The 17,714-nt window shown below is 42.6% G+C and overlaps 1 protein-coding gene across 2 annotated transcripts; it reads right to left on the reverse strand.

Moving 5' to 3' along the window:
- Window positions 1-5,881: 5,881 nt before the first annotated feature.
- fosl2 (FOS like 2, AP-1 transcription factor subunit) lies at window positions 5,882-15,294 on the reverse strand. Of its 2 annotated transcripts, none has more exons than XM_037746515.1 (4): window positions 14,563-15,294; window positions 11,440-11,691; window positions 10,455-10,562; window positions 5,882-8,713 (listed from the first exon to the last, which is right to left on the reverse strand). In XM_037746515.1, the coding sequence occupies exons 1-4, from the start codon at window positions 14,689-14,691 to the stop codon at window positions 8,120-8,122; spliced, it is 1,083 nt and encodes a 360-aa protein (XP_037602443.1). In that variant the 5' UTR covers window positions 14,692-15,294; the 3' UTR covers window positions 5,882-8,119. The 2 variants fall into 2 exon arrangements, with proteins under 2 accessions (XP_037602443.1, XP_037602442.1); XM_037746514.1 differs by having other exon boundaries at window positions 11,440-11,694; window positions 14,563-15,293.
- Window positions 15,295-17,714: the final 2,420 nt, after the last annotated feature.

The raw sequence follows: 17,714 nt of genomic DNA on the forward strand, positions 1-17,714 counted from the left end.
GTCAGAGTGTTCTTATCATTTCTCGGTAAATGGACTGAACTACAGCTGCAACTAACCGTTATATTAATAGTTGATGAATCTTCCTATTCTGTTATTCAAGTAATCAATCATTGAGGAACAGGGCTGGACTGGGACAACAAATCCTCCCTGGCATTTTGGCCCAGACCGGCCCCATCACCAGTCATTTGTGCTGTGTGTACCACGTTTTGTTGAAGGCTCTGTTCCAGGAAATCCCTTCAAATGTGGTTGTTTTGCATACTTGCCAATCTAGAGTCCTCAAAAATAGGGAGGATTTGAAAACCAAAGTGGGGGTCTGGGGGTCCTCTCCCAGAAAAACTTGAGTTTCAGAGACTTTGTTTCCTGAATTCTGGTGACTTTAAAAAAATGAAAATAACAAAATAATAAGTACACTGCAACAGCAATTTTATGTTAAACTTCTAATTTTTAAATCTCAGGAAAGAAAACTGAATAGTTCGCCCCTCTGGCATAAACTTTGTGTGTGAATATCTAGCATAAACTAATATTCATCAGTTATAATTCATTTTTTTGCCCCTGCTGTCCCTTTTTTAGGATTATACATGCTGTACAGTGTCAGAAACAGGTTAAAAAAAGTACATTTGACAGTCTTATTGGACCTATCACATTCAGACTCTGATGGGGGGGCCAGTCCAGCCCCGGCCCTCACTTTGGCCCCAACTCTGGCAGACACACATAAGCAGACAGAGACAGACAGACAGACAGACAGACACAGAGAGAGAGATGGATAGTAAACAGCAGAGGATCAGAAGAAGCAGAGAGATGTTCTTCTGATGTGAACAGCCAGGCTTCAGCTTGTGTGGAGATTAATAGTGCGGCGTTATGAATCTCCCAGAGAAGCTGATATGGAGAGGGCAGAGGAGATCCGGCAGCTTGTGAGAAGCTCCGGTACGCATGAAAAAGTCACGGTACGCCATAAGGAGTAAAATGAGTAAAATACTGCATACTGCTACTTACCGGCCCACTTCAAGCACTGCTCATCTCTCATGACATGTTGAGCCAGGCAGCCCAGAACTGCTTACTGCAAACTCTACACTCCCTCCCTCATCTCTCTCCCTCTCCTCCTCACTGTGGCCGCCCGGCAAAGAGTTGATTGATCTGACTCAGATCAGCTGTTCTGGAACTGACAACTCAGGATTAGTAAACTCAGAGTTCAGGTTTAGACTGAAACGGAGCCCAGACAAAACAGCAAAATAATACAAGACACAATCCCAACAAATATATATAAAATATATTCAGGAAAGCAGAGAAGTTGTTTAACAGTTTAATGTTCTGTAAATATTCCCATCATTCCCATCAAAAAACATTTTGACTGGAGAGAAAACTCACAGAATCGACACACAGCTCCATCTTCATCCTCACAGAACAGAGGCCTGTACTACGAAGCCAGTTCAACATACCCAGGGTATCTTCTCGTTATCTGGCTTCACTAACCCTAACAACCGAGATCACACTAAACACATTTTACAAAGAGTAAACTATATTAGACAAATACGAAGAAGTTAAACACATAATCCAGACTAAAAGTAACACAGTTGAAGCTGCCAAATGCAGGAAGAATAGCTGGCAAAAGAAAAAACTCCAGATGTGTGAATGCAGAAATTAACAGACTTAATAATTTAACGGAACACTCAAAAGTCAGATATAGTCGTCTAGATATAAATAGCTTTTAGAGTTTAACAGATGACTAGATTATACCTAACCATGTCCAGTGTTGACAGCATGGCGTGTTTGACTATTTGAACCTTCTTTCAGCTGCGTCCTCGTCTCCGGCGGTGTGAAACGGACTCAAGAGGAAGTTAAAGAATAAGTATGAAAACATAATTCAAAGCGGTAAACACCCACAACATACAGCCAGTTGTCCTGCCTGCATGTGTCAGTTTAAACTGTGTTGTTTTTAGTCTGATTATGACTTAAACTTCTTCATATGTGTGTAATATTATCATACAATCACCGCACTGAGCTGTGATTGGTCAGTAGGAGGTGCTTTCTTATGAGTTCATCTCTTATCTGGAACATAACCTGCTCTGGAGCAGGTTAGCCGTTCAGTATCAGTTACCATGGTGATCTACCCCGGTAAGATGTGAACCACCTTCGTAGGACGGAAAACCCTGAGTTAACCCTGAAGTTACCTCGCTATTGCCAAATCCTGCTTTGTAGTACAGGCCTCTGGGGTCACAGTTGGAACTCACTGTATGTCAAGACTGCAAGTTTTGCAGTATAGATATCCGATGATATCGGAAATCTTGTAGTGTGAACATAACTATCCACATAGTAACCTGCCCAACAGAGTCCCCCTTTCACTGTGAACTAACGGGGACGAAGGCCGCCTCTTGCGTCGCCTCACGTCACCTTTGTTTTGGCCGACAAGTTACACTTGAACACACCGCAAAGGCTACAGCCGACAGCCAGTTAGCACATACGTTCTGTGCCTGCCCGAGATGAAATAACCTGCCTGTCTACCTACCTACCTACCTACCTATCTACCTACCTTCCTACATTCCTACCTACCAACCTACCTATCTACCTACCTACCTACCTACCTACCTACCTACCTACCTACCTACCTACCTACCTTCCTACCTACCTGTCTACCTTCCTACCTACCTGCCTACCTGCCTACCTACCTACCTACCTACCTACCTACCTACCTACCTACCTGTCTACCTTCCTACCTACCTGCCTACCTGCCTACCTACCTACCTACCTACCTACCTACCTACCTACCTACCTACCTACCTGTCTACCTACCTACCTACCTACCTGCCTGAAAATAAGAACCTCCATGACTATCATTCCCACTTAAAGGGGAACACCACCTAAATTAAGACTTCTAATATGTTATTTCCATGGCCTAGTAAAGTTCAATCAATATCAGTGAACATGAGCTACTCTCTCAAAGCCAGAAACCATCTCTCAAATTTGTGATGTCATCGGGTATAAAGTGTGGAGCTGCTCCATAGAAAGTAAATGAGAGACTGATTTTGTGTTCATTTTATTTTTTATACCTAAATGAGCTTTATTCTATTGTAGTGTTCTAGTTGTGAAACAGAAACTGTTCCCATATACTCAGAACATCCCCCTGGATGCTTTCAGTGTCATCTAGAACATCTCTCCCAATTCATTGTCTATGGAGCAGCTCCACACTTTATACCTCTGTGACATCACAGGTTTTAGCACTCTAGTTTTTTTAGATTTGGGAGAGAGTTGTTCATGTTAACTAATATTTTTTGGACTTTTTTAGACATTAGGAATAACATGTATAAATTTTGAAAATGGGCGTAGCTCCCCTTTAAACCTAATGTTGTAATTCCCTTCTGTGACCATTTGAGGGCAGTGCACGCTCATCACAACCGTTCACTTCACCAGCCACAATAAACACCGAAATACTTTTTCGTTCACTTTCAAAGTAAAACATTTCAAATATACAGCGGAGATTCTGATATGCTGTCCACTCCAGCTGGGGATGAACAGAACATTCACAATAAAAGCATGGACATGTTTTATTAGAATAAATGTGTTGTCAGTTTGTTCTAGATAAAAGACAATAATTCCAATTGAGTGGCTTTATAGCAGCTGATATAATAGTCTGTAGAGGGACAGCAGCATACAGTCATCTATTGATAAATGTGTAATGCATCCAAGTGTTTTGACAGACCAAGAGTAGTTCCATTTTTCAATGATGGGACATGAGCCTGCAGAATTATATATGACACTTTATCTGTGGATGAAGTCTGGAAATGTCATTCATTTGTATTCTAATTAACCACTGGCGTGTATATGAAAGGTAAAAATACTACATTTAACTGGATAAAATACCAACATAATGTGACAATAATTTAAAAACACTGAATCTACACCCGGTTGCCAGTGTATTAGATACACTTAGCTAAGACTAATGCAGCCTTAATACAACAGTCCTGCAATAAATCCCTCCTTCACGAACCATTATAACAGCTGACACCTCTCTAAAACAATATGAACAAAAACTGAACATTAGAACCTTCGTGAAGGTAGGATTTATTACAGGACTGACTGTTTTATTAGACTGCATTAGTTTTAGCAAGGTGTACCTAATACAGTGGCAGCAGAGAGTAAATCTTGCATGTTAAACATACGGCCCAAGGGCCAGAACCGGCCCGCCACAGGGCCAAATCGGGCCCACTGGATGACTTTACAAAGTGTGAAAATTGCTGAGAAGTCATTCATTCGAATCTTTGTCCACTGGGGGTCACGCTGTCATAATAAGAGTAGCAGGCCCTATACCGGATTTGCTATCATAGATCCCACATGGTTACGTACTGGCTACGTGACACAACACTGTCAAGCGTAGGCTACTGTACTGGTGGAGTGCCAGTTCCTATTTCTTCGCAGAGGTAAATGGGAAACCAGTATACTTGTGTGTTCACAGTACCTCTCAGCGCTCAAAGAATATAATGTTCCGCACCACTATCAGACTCTTCATTTCGAAAAATACAAGAAGTTGAAAGGACAACTGAGAACAGAGAAGATAAACGAAATGTTGGCAGGTTTTGTAGCCGAGACGAGCGAGACACTTCAGGCTGTTCATCATCTGTATTGTAAATGGGATTGTTCATTAATTGTGGATGTTTTCAGAATGGACCTGTGCTTCTTTACACTAAAGAAAGGAGGAATTTGGAGGTTGTTATTTATAGGTTAGGCTATTATGGAATAGTTTTACTGGTCTGGCCCACTTGGGATGAAATTGGGCTGTATGCGGCCCATGAACTAAAATGAGTTTGACACCCCTGGTGAGGACTACTGTCCTCTAGTGGTTTCATATCAGCATTACACTGAAAAATGAACGCTCTGTAGCACAACAGGCTGCCTTTTCATAGTGTATTATTCTGGAGAACAACTTTGTATTGATATTAGATTTTGCCAGTATAGGACATATATATAAGGATGCCCTGAAAGGCAAGCAAGTTTTTTTTATGGTGTCTAATCTGAATTATTTCCTCTCCTATGTTTATGACTTAAGAACAAGTGGGAAAAGTGTTTTGCCAGGATAATCTTTTTTTAATAATAATACTCTTTTTTGTCTGTGAAACAGGTTGAAAGAAAAATTTAGGCTGATTTTTCTAAGTTCCTTTTTTTTCTGTCTGAAAACAAGTGAAACAAAAATGCAGTTTTTTTTAAGTAACTTAGAAAAATCTGTCTAAAAACCTTTTTTTCACTTGTTTTCAGACAGGAAAAACATAAATTAGAAATGTTATCCTGGCAAAAAAAAAAAAAAAATCCACCTGTTCTTAAATCATAAATACAGGAGAGAAAATAATTTAGATCAGACTTAGGTACATATAGGATAATACTTCTTCATATGACTCAAATATATATATATGTAATATGGATAAGTATTATCATGTTCTATACTGGCAAAAATATAATCTAAATACAAAACTGTCTCCAAAATAATACACTATGAGAAGGCAGCCTGTTAAATAATAAGTAAATAATGCCATTATTATTTACATTGTTGACAATATTTTCATGTTATGTGTCATCGCTTCGAGATGATTCAAAGACACAATTACGCTCTTGAATGAATTCTGAAATAATGTTTTTTTTTGTCTTAGCTCTTTCCTTTGTCTTTTTTTTTTTTTTTACCAGGTACATGTTGTTAACTTCTTTAGCTTATTGTCTTTTGATTCCACCAATCAATTCAAAAATAGCGTCAACCTTATATTGGAATGATCAGAATGATTGATAAACAGGGTGATAATATTTAACATAATAATAACAGCCCTTAAGAAAAAAGTGTTTTGTCAGTTAACTGAATGATACTGTAAGTGCATCCCCATGAACGAAATAGGACAATTTCAGGTTGAAAATTATTGTTTTTTATTATTATTATTCATTTAAATTAACAAACACTGCTATACATATTGCTGTTTTTTATTAATTTTGAATCATTTTAAACAGTTAAAGCATTTGGAAAAAGAAGTAATAGTAGTTGAAAACAGGCGACAGACAGTAGATGACATGTACAGCAGAAGATCTACAGTCAATGGCTTTCCTATGTGTGTCGAGGGGCTGCAGGATATTCCAACATACAGACATATCGGACTCGCCCATGGTCACGTTTTTTTTGGTTATCGATTCACTTCTTTATGTTGTCAAAGATTCCCCGTTGCATCCACGCGACATCAAACCCCACGCCATCAGAAGATAAACGCGTTCTTTCCACAGTAGCAGCAGCTTGTATTGAATTGCAAAGTCTGTTTTTTTCTGCATCCAGCACAACAAAAAAAGTCTTCCAACCACAACTTTTATTCCTCTGATGACGAAAGATGACACCCCCCTCCCCTTCGACCCCTGACATTAAATTCATTAGGAATGTTTGAAGTAAACAAAACAAAAAAGGCCCAAATATCGCTGTTGCGTCCCTCTCAGTGCACGGTATTGAAAACCCTCATCCCTTTTAAGATACACACATGTAAAAATAATGAAAAAGAAGTGCTTCGTAGAACTTCAGAAATATTACATCTTCTCAAGGTGTCCCCTCTTTCGTCTCAGGCCAGCTGTAAAAAAAGAGTCCTTCTCGTCCCTTCCTTATTGTCATAAAGTGAACTGGCCCTTGTTCCACTACAGAGTACCTCGGTGTCGGCGTACACCCGTAAAATCAGCACATCTGACTTGAGTTTAAACATCATTTCTTTACTAAAAGTGACAGCTTTACAAACACAGTATAAACAGGGTTGACATCATTGGCAGCTGGCGACAGTCTAGACCACAGTGGCTTTTCTTCTTTTGTTTCAAATTTGAGCAAAAATCCCTCCTTTTAGACAAAGACGGACGAATTACAGGACTACAAAAAAAACCTTTTTTTGGCTTTTTGAAACCTGACCTGCCCTGAGAGGCAGTGTTGAAAAAAAGGTAAGACCTTTTATCTATAGAATGTAAGAAACACATTGCGAGAAGGTCTGTGGAGGAGGGGTTTGCTCAACGTCGTCTTGAGCGAAAAGACGTCTCGAGGTGACACAATGAAGCGATGGAGTTTTATCATCCCTAGTTTATCAGCGCTAGACCGTACGGCAGCCTGCAGTCGTGCAACGTCGTCCACGACGGGGTTCTACTACACATGAGAGATATCCCTGACATCAATGTAAATCACATACACTTTGTCATAAACAGGTTGTAAAGTTCAGGTACAGAATCACTGAGGAAAAGCACACCAATACTACTGTAAAGTCAAGCCACTATGGCAAAATAGAAGGAATTATTGAGGAACTAGTCATTGATTGAAAGTTGGCTCGTATCCTTTGCAACACTGAGGAGTGCTCCGGTCACCACGTGGATGGACCGATTTTGCTTTTCTACAGGCAGATTAAGGAGAGGACAATGTCTCAACAAAAACACTCTGTAAAATTGAATCAGCACAGGCCATAAATACAATGAAAGAGATGGAAATAGCGTCAGAAATGTGTACACGCTCCTCCTCGTAGCAATTCCTGAATCGAGGTCCAAGTTACGCAAAAAAAGGACAAATCGAAATGGAAGAGGAGATGAGAGGAAGTCTTTGCTCATCGTCTCTTTCTCTCCTCGGAAACTCCAGTAGAACGCTGACCTCGCTTAGTGATTTATTGATTCGTCTTGGCGGAGTGCAAGTGTCGGCCACATGGCTTTTTAAACATTTTCAAAAAATATATATATATATTAAGAACGCGCTCTCTAGTTGTAGTCACATCAACTCACTATTGCCAGATTCAGGCATGTCTTCAGAATTGTCTTCCCGGTAAACAAGTTGACACTCTGGAGTTGAAATGGCGAAGGGATGACACTTTTTTTTTAGGATCGGTGCACACACTCTTACGGATAATTTTTTTTATACAGAACAAGAAGAAACACGCGGCGTAGCCCTTGTGGGTCTCCCTGCGGAGGGCGGGAAACGGCTCACATGGTCAGCTTGGTCTGGACTTTTGAATGTGCTCTTGGGTCTTTAAAAGACACTGGATGTAAGAAGGGGAAGGGTAAAGGTAGGGGGTTGGGGGGGGGAGTTGATCCTCGCGCTTGCCGTCAGCCACAGTGTTTGTTTCTCAGCCGTGCCGAGCGGAGCCCTCGCTCAGAGCGCCAGGAGGGTGGGCGAGTTGAGGGAGTCCGAGGACTGGTCCCCGCTGCTGCTGCTGCGCCGGTGGGCCTTGGAGCAGGACTCGGAGGAAGGCGAGGGGCTCTCGGGCTCCAGCATGCTCGGGTAGGTGAATATGAGGCTCGGGGCGTTGGGCGTGGCGGCCGGGGTTGACGCCGCCACCACCGGTGTGTTCAGGCTGTCTCCGTCCGTGCAGTACATCCCTCCGACGACGACGCCGCCCAGGCAGATGGGCTTGATGACGGAGCGCTGGGGCTTGCCCAGGACATCGCTGTCCTCCGGCTCTTGCTTCACCACCACATGGTTCATCTGGGCCCGGGTGGCCATGTTGGGGCGCATGGTCAGGGGGAGGGGGGCGCACTGCTGCTGGTGCTGGTGCTGCTGGTGCTGCTGCTGCTGGTGCTGTTGGTGCTGCTGCTGGTGCCCCGATGACTGGTGGCGCTCGTCGGTGGGGAGCTTGCACACGGGATTGTGGGCAACCAGCATGAACTCCAGCTTGTCTTTCTCCTTCTGCAGGGTCTCGATCTCCTTCTGCAGGTCTGCTTTCTCGTCCTCCAGCTTTTCAGTCTCCTGTGTAGAGAAACGGGAGCAGGTTCGTTAGTATTTTTCCATTTTTGAGTAGAAAGATGACAAAAAATATGGTGACGTGAGTTCATGCTCAGCACCATAACACCCTCGTCCATAAGCAGGGTAGTTTAAATTTGATAAAAACTAATTCTGCAACAGCATTTTCATGAACATTAAGTGACAAAATACCAAGAAATTGTCAACATGGTGGCAAAGAAATGTGGCTGTGTACTGGCAAGAATCTGGCGATACGATACAATATATTGTGATATATTGCGATACTTTAAGTAAGGCGATATATTGCGATGTTTTTTTTTTATCTCATTTTAGGAAAAATGTCATAGTATAAAGAACACACCACCATATGCATAAAATCTGAGTAAAAAGTACTTTGTTTATGCAATCAGAACAGTGGGATCTGCATTTGTATTTATTACAGTCCCTGTAGCATCCAACATCATAGCATGGCACATACTGTACACTGAGAGGGCACATCTCTTTGCAAATGAAATAAAGTATTGACTGAGTCAATCTTTGCATGTAAACCATTAATTAAAAATCAATACAGTGTTTTTGAGAATCAATACAGTATCACAAAATATAGTATGGCGATATTCGATCTTTTCAAAATTTTGTATTATTCAATTTTTTAACTCAGTTCAAGTTTCTTCATCAATCAGCTGGTCAGACTGTGTTCCTCCAAAGCACCAAAAGAGGGCACTGTTTGTTTGCTAAAGTTTTACCAACCACAGAAAGAAGCACAATCAGGAACTTGTCCATGAGCCATTTAGACCTTAATCTCAAATTTGAGTTCCCTATAATGACTGTGCATTGTTTGTGTCTCGGAGATATGAGATCTGCTGCATCAAAAGCGTGTCATTAACGTGTCACATGAAAGACAAAAGACAGATCCCATAGAAAGCCGTTCGTCTGCTCTAGACAGCGGGCAGATTAAGATAAACTCACATGGCTGTCTGAGAACTTTGACTCATGGGCAAAGGTATGAGGAAATTGTGCACAAGGAGCCAAGGGAGGTGCCCTGGTAAATAAATGATATCAGTCAATCAAAGAGGTTGTAGGAACATGACTTGTCCTTTTCACTGGAAAGCGACACTTCCTTAGTTGGAATAAAGGCAGGTTTTTCCCCCCCTAGAGGCTGTGGCGTGTGTGTTTGTATATGTGTGTGCGCGCACGCAGTATGTTTCAATGTGGGATTGTGAGACAAGCAATTGGCCCTTTTTACAAAACGTCCCTCATTCACGGAGACAGCTGCCTACAGCAAATTCCATTCCTGTTTTTTTTTTTTTTTGACAAGCTCCACCTCGCTGTAATTCGGCTAATTAGTCCATTTAGATGCTGCGAGACAGACAGCCCTACCTCTGTCTGCAGCGGCCCGAGACAAAAAGCTTTTCATCGCCTGTCATCTCTTGCACTCAGGCCGTGCACTCAGAGACACAGCGAGAGTCAAACCAGTAACGCAGGATTGCAAATTTAGGTGTGGGGTTCAATCACTCATTAAACAAAATCTGGACTCCTGCCAGCCTTCTGAACCAGTGTGACTTCTTTTCTTTTCACTGTGCATGTGTTTTTGCATCAACTATAAGCATGGCAAATTATGCCCCCAAAACAGGTTGTTGCTTGCTGCAAAAGAGGAACAAGGTTTTTTTTTGTGATTTAAGCAGAACCCAATAGCAGATTCTGATCTGATCTGGAAGCTCCAAGTTTTTTTCAGGTTTCTACTCACCCCCTGCAGCATCTCTGTGAGCTCTCGTCTGCGGTTGCGGCATTTGGCGGCGGCTAACTTATTCCTCTCACGCCTCACCCTCCTTTTCTCCTCTTCCTCCGGGGTGAGCTACGGACAAGCAGGGAAGGAACACGGCAGGTGAAATAAGGTGTTTGGCAGACGCACAATCAATATAAAGCAACGAGTTGAACAAGAGCTGACTGGCTGGCTGTGAGAAGAATAACGATATGACGACATATTATCTATTTGCCTGATAAAATAAACTCAATTTGCTTCTTCAAACATGCTCATTTAATGATTTATGATAAAAATATTAAAGGTTCCATATTATAAAAAAGTGAGATTTTCATGTTTTTTATTATAAAGCAGGCTTAAGTGCTATATAAATACTGTGAAGGTATCGAAACACTCAATCCACAGGGAAATACACACAGCCCGTATTCAGAAACTCTGCGTTTGAAACAAGCTGTCAGGATTTCTGCCCATTCGTGATGTCACGAATATACAATATTTAGACCCTTGACACAGTTTTAAACATAAACATTCTAAATGTGTCCCAGTTTATTCCTGGTTGCAGTGTGTATGTTAATGACATCAACTGACAGGAAGTACACATGGAGCCAAGCTTTAGACTAGCAACGCAATTCTGTTGCAATTCCTCAAAATGCGCTAAAACAGAGCCTTTCAGACAGAGGGTAAATACAGGTATATTCAGGCAGACAGTATGAGGAAAATAAAGTTTTTTTTGAAAATTACAGCATGTAAACATGTTCTAATAGAAACACAAAATACAAGTATGAACCTGAAAATGAGCATAATATGTGACCTTCAAGGTGTTTTGCTTTGCTTTTAGAACAAACACACTTCGTCTTTGTAAAAGACTTTCGGAAGCAAAATCCAGCTTCATCAAAAGAAATCAAAGTCTAACTATTGAAACAAAGAAAATCCCATAGTGGCCTTTTTTTGCCGTCCCATTCCCCCTCACCTGTTCATCCCTCTTGCGTCGGCCCCTGGCGTCCCCGATGGAGCGGATGACCCCGGGCCGAGCTAGCGGGTTGTGCCCCAGCAGCCCCGGTCCGTTGGCAAGGTGGTGGCCGTACGGGTGCGAGCGGGAGTAAGGGTTGGACATGGAGGTGATGACGGTGGGCTGCACCATCCACTGCAGGTCTTGGCTAGTCGTGATTGCATTGATGGTGGGGATGAAGGCACTGTTGGAGCCGGGCATGTCGACCCTGTACTTCTGGAAAGAGGAGAAGAGGTGTGATGAGAGGTTTGGATGCATGATCACATCTGAGGACGTTCTCCCAGTAAAGTGGGGTGTCATCCGCATGTATGCTGGTATGGGTCAATGCATACATCTTAGTCTCTATCTACGCAGCCCTGCCTCATTCCGCCGACACCACCACCACCACCCACACCCACCGTTATCAAATTCACACACTTTTTCCACAGTACAGGCTTATAGTAATGATTCAATCCACATAGGCACTGTGTATGTAACCCCTGGAGTGGAACAGTGACACATGCCGTGAATCATGTGGGAAAGCCCAAGGTGTCCAGTAGAATCTCACTTTACTACAATAACCATGAGACAAAACACTGGGGAAGTGTTACACATGTCTGGACTGGCAGAAAGGTAAGTATACATATTACTTTGGACTGGATAGATACATAATGTAATAGGTCATATAGTGGCATCTTCCAAATAACTGAAGAATAACTGTTCCAGAGGGATTTTGTTTTTAAATCTGAGACAAAAATGTAATAATTTAAATGTTGGAATCAACAAAAATATTTTTTTAAAGCGAAAAGATGCACAATATCTTAGTTGTGTGGGTATGTCTAAAGCCAGACTGTGATGCAGGACACTATGTTCCTGCTCTAAAGAAAATATTATGACTTGGCACTTGATGGCACTAACTCCTCAATTTATGGATCAAAATCCTTCTACAAGATTTTAAATGTATTATAAATGTCTACAATCTACATGTATGTGTGAACTGGCTGTAAAAGTGATCACCAGTATGGGAACCTATGTGAGACCACTATTACTTCATGTCTTTAGAGTCCACAAACAGCTGGGCTGCCTGAGCTGTGTGCGTAAATTACGCACGTCCCCATATCTCCGTTATTCCCGACTTTCCGTCGGATATCCCGGCAGTCTATTGGAACTTTGTTGATCTGGCTGGTGAGTCATTGTGTATGGGATTTGTTAAGCACATGAGAAACGCGGGCAGTTCCAGTAAGGAGGGGAGGTGTGGGGGGGTGAGAGCAGCCAGCTGTAACAAGACAGATCAGTTAGCAGGAATTATGTGAGAGGAATGTTTGGCGAGTTTGGCTTCAAAACAGAAGCATTACAATTCCCATTTGAAATAAATGGATATGTAATGGAGTGTGAAGGATATTACGATATGATAGGATACAACTTTATTGTCAGTTTGCAATTCATTTTGCATCCATAGGCAGCTCAGTTTGAGAAAAAGTACACATACAATAGACATACTGTTACCATAGACAGACAGACAAGTAAGACCCATCAGACAAAAAACAAAACACATCACAATTATTCATACATAATCCATTACAAAATAACTATTTTTTTAATTAATATTCAGTAGAGTCATAACACTTAATCTAGAGAAACCCCGGTTCAACGGATCTGATCTGATAAAAATGGAGTTTGTTTTGACGCGTCTCAATATTCGCCAACAGAGAGGTCATGTTACAGCCCGCTGTAGCTGTAATGGGAAGCAGACAGCCAGTGAGTGATTACAGGGAACCGGAGCAACGGGCCAAAAGTCATTTACCGGCATGTTGCGTGAGCCTGACGACGCTTTTCCACAGAAGTGCACTAGACGCAAGAACTTGGCGAGTAAACAGTTGCGCCTCTTCCCGGACTTATATCCTATTATTAGAGAATATCTTTGGGAACGGCGTCATAACGTCACACTGGCACACCTATACATGTAGCCTATACCTCACTGATCAGGTTATTATCCTCTGATGAAATCCAGGAGATGGATTTGTGTTTTTTTAAACAGTCTCTCGGAACGTTTTCATTTTTGGTATTTTCTCGGTAAGGACATGAAATACAGGCTTCTGTGCTCCCGGTCTGTGCGCGCTTCCGCTGGAGGAATCTGCCATGTGCAGCGCGAGACCCGTCTAAGAAAATATCAGACTACAATCTGATCCATGGTCCGTGTCATTTCTCATAGAAATAATCTGTCACAAATATCAACTTTTAACTGAACTTATATCACATCAGTCTCTTTGGTGCTCTCCAAAAAATACCTAAAGAGAAATAAGACATCTCACCAACCCATTAATGCCTGCATCGAGCAGTATATGCCTGTTGCATTCTATACGCTTTATCTCTATGCCCTGTTTATTGCCAGACCAGCGCAATGTGGCAGCATGTAGGACTATGTGTTCTAAAGGAATTGGCGTCCTTACAATGCGCGTAAAATGCGAAAAGACCCCACAAATATGACAGTTTACGCACGGATAGGAGAGATTAGAAAAGAAAACAGTGGATCTGAAATTGATAATCTGGAAATGCCAGGCACATTCAAATCCAATTCTCCTCCTGCACCAAACAGCACACCAAGCCACCTTATATCTGCCAGTATAACCTGCACGTTTAGAAGTTTTGTTTCACCATGAGTACCAAGTGAAGGAAAATATGTTTTTGTATTTACATGTGCAAAATCACCACATATTCGCCACTTACTGTGCGCACTATAGCCAGTGCGCAAATTTGATCAAAAAAAAAAAAAAGTACATCATCCGATGGTGTTTAGATGGCAGAAATTGAAAATGGAATGAGTCCAAAATACTTGTGAATAGATCGAGTCCTGCATCTGTTGAGTCACCGATGCGATATGTGTCATTGGGTTCATCCGTTTTTTTCCCACCTGGAGAATGCTCTTTTAAAATCTAATAACGGATGGAAGCGCGTATATGTTGACAAAAAAAAGGAAATCTATATGACAAATATGTATATTTTTTCAGATGTTGCGCATTTGACATGGAAATAAAGGCAAACATACAGTACAGGCTCTAGGTAGACTAGTATTTCTAGGTAATGCCCGGTGTTTCCTTGTGTTACCTGGTAGCTTGAGGTAGAGATCGGACTTCCGATCGTGCTGCTGCCGCTTGTGAAGGACTCTGGCTGGGCCGGAGAGGTGCTGCTGCCGCGGGACGACGTGTCGTAGTTCCCGGAGTAGTCCTGGTACATGGTCCAGGAAAGAGGGAGATTTCAGTAAGACTGGTTGAGATCTGAAACCCCCTCCTTTTTTTTTTTAAATCCTCGCAGTAAAAAAGGCACCAACTGAAGAAAAAAAAAAAAATCCTCTGACTCGAGACGTTGTTAATTTGGGATATCCAGAGAAGAGTTGAAGTGCAATAACGCTCCTCTATTTAAACTAACCTAAAACATCACTGCCAGTTAGAATTAAGAGATTTTTTCTTGCGTGCTTCCTGCTTGTAGGTTTCTTATTGTGCTTGTATTATTCTGGAGCCGCGCAGGTAAATAATACTATACACTATTGCAGATCCTCTCAGGTGCGCAAACTTCAACCTAAAGTCAGCAGCACACCTTCAGCAGTCACATCCAGTCGAGACAAAGTGAACCTGTAAGTTACCAGAGTGACTCACTGCAGGTTAACACTCGCTTTCCAGCCTCTCTGCCGGGCTAATCTTCTCTCTCTATTTTCCGTGCTATAAACGCTCTAATCTGGAGCTATCTGCTGCTCACGGAACAGTTCGAACTTTTTTTTTTTCTCTCTTTTTTTACCACACTTCCTAGAGATGACTCACTTCAATGGCACTATGAAGAATTGCAACGGCTTTTCAACACCAACGAAACAACTACGTCACGACCTGGGCGGTGCGACTTCCATCCAAAGGGAGGGGTGGTGTCTGGATAAGGCTCTCAGAGAGAAACTCGGATCCGCCGTGACCGAGCTTCAACCAGCGGACAACTGGAGATATGATGGAGAAGCAGCAGTAGAAAGCAGCAGCTCACAATATAATGTGGACAAGTTTATTTTCTGATACGAACGTCAGCGGGCTGCTGCGGAGTTCACTGTTTGTCTGACATGTTTCGGTCCATTGACGCATGTTTCCTAAAATGGGCAGTTGCGTCAGAGAGCGCGTGTGGGTTTCCTTGGTAAAGAGGAAGCGTCACACACTGGAGGGATTCCCTCCCTCCTCGCGCACACTGAGCTCCGGACTCTATCAGCAGCGCGCGGGGTCCCGGTCCGGTTACTGATCATCAGTACAGGGAACATATTCAAATATTAAAATCTATAGATAGATAGATAGGCAAAGAGCGCGTGGACACACACTGTTTTTTAAAGTCGCGCGACACACACGCGCGCTCACATAGATGCGCTGAGCATTAAAGCATCTCTTTGGAGTTTTCTGTGCCAGAATGATGAACTCGATATCTACGAATGCCTAAAAAACATGTATTGACAGCAGAGGACGCGTTTTTTACGCGCCATGCCCGTTATGGTAAATGGGCTTGCATTTATATAGCAGCTTTTCTAGTCTTCCGACCACTCAAAGCGCTTTACACTACATGTCAGTATTCACACATTCATACACTGATGGCAGAGGCTGCTAAGGTGCCAACTTTGCCCATCAGGATCTGATCTAAATACTCATTCACACACCGATGGCTATGCCTTCGGGAGCAATTTGGGGTTAAGTGTCTTGCTCAAGGACACATCGACATGTGACCCGGAGCAGCCGGGGATCGAACCACCGACCTTCCGATTGGTGGACAAACCTGCTCTACCCTCTGAGCCACAGCCGTTATTTCTGCTGTTTCTGAAGACACGCGCGCTCCATTAGCTTCTATCTGCTCTACTGTTCCTGTTAATTAATAAAGACCACTCTATAAGTGATTGGACACGCACTGTGTTTTCTGACACAATTGAAGTCTCTGGTGGCGGCGACGCATTGTGTGCGCAATTTGGAGAGCCCCAAATTGGCACGGAGCGCAAATAAAACAAAACGGATGGCACAAAAAAAAACACACAGCGCGATCCCAAGCATGCAGTTGGTCAAAATGAAATGTGGCCCCGCTGGTTTTAAGGTCTATATATACACACACACACACACACACACACACACACACACACACAACAACAGTGGCTGCTTCAAAGGGAATCTCAGTGAAATGTGGGCTAATTGGAACTCGGACGCACCTCATAATAAACAAGGGCACTGCGCCCAGAATGTGACACGTTACACGATATGAAATGGCGCATTAAGTATAATCCAATCTGCTATGGTTCCTATTTTAATCTGTATCACCATAACTGCTTGTGCTGAGCTCTCTCTCTCCCTCTCTCTCTCTTAAAGCTGTTTTGCCGCGCGCGTCTTTGCCAGAAACAGTCGCTCCTGTCAAAAAGTTTCAGACGCATTTGGTGGGGAAGTTGGGTTGAGGGAAAAAATAACGTGCATGGGGGTTTTCTGAGGTGACCACTTGCTCATAACGTGAACACGTCTGCAGCTACTCTAATATGTCACCCTTTCCAAAGTAAGTGGGTGTCATTCTCTCTGCATGACCTTTTGACCTGTGAGGTGATGATGTGTGACTCCATGTGTGGAGAGGAGGCTCCATGCTGCACCCAGAGCTTCTGGTTCCAAGAAAAGCACCCCAGATGTTTCAATAAATCTTTATTTGAATGCTATTAATTAATGATTAATGTGTATCATCTGCCAACGGCACAGCTTTTTGAGCGGTGTTGCTAAGCGACACAGTTTTTTCTGCTAAATTGCTTGGGGGAAATCTAATCTGCCATAGTCCTATAATTAATGCTGTAATATCATTTTAGAGATGCGCCCATCGGCGTCAATTTTGGGCAGAGCAAGCAAGGTATGGCGCTGTGACAGGTTCTGTTCCTATATATGAGTCCAATTTGGATCTTTAAGTACATAATGAGATATCACGCAAAAAAAGAAATTGGAACAAACATTGTTATGTGACGCCTGTCAGTCAGACGCTATTGCTCTAATTTGTCATTAGTTTCACGGGTGTTGATGGTAAATGACAGATTCAGGGGGTTTATTAAAAGTGCCCTTTAAGCGCTGCAGTGCAGAGTCAGACGATCAGGTGCGTGTAGGGAGGGTGTGTGTGTGTGCGCACTTAGCGCACTGAGCTCGGCTGATCCGCAGGTTGTTGCGCCACCGACGCGTCGGTGTGCCTCCATCACACATCATAAGGAATCAGCTCCATGTAGAACAATC

The sequence above is a fragment of the Sebastes umbrosus genome, chromosome 16 (assembly GCF_015220745.1).
Source record: "Sebastes umbrosus isolate fSebUmb1 chromosome 16, fSebUmb1.pri, whole genome shotgun sequence".
Classification (NCBI taxonomy): domain Eukaryota; kingdom Metazoa; phylum Chordata; class Actinopteri; order Perciformes; family Sebastidae; genus Sebastes; species Sebastes umbrosus.

Excerpts from the sequence above, each read along its gene's own strand:
- fosl2 (XM_037746514.1), bottom strand. The coding sequence starts at position 14,691 with ATGTACCAGGACTACTCCGGGAACTACGACACGTCGTCCCGCGGCAGC. Across the intron at positions 10,563-11,439 it reads GACGCAAGAGGGATGAACAG|CTCACCCCGGAGGAAGAGGA; the intron begins GTGAGGGGGAAT and ends GCTTGTCCGTAG. Across the intron at positions 8,714-10,454 it reads TCACAGAGATGCTGCAGGGG|GAGACTGAAAAGCTGGAGGA; the intron begins GTGAGTAGAAAC and ends TTCTCTACACAG.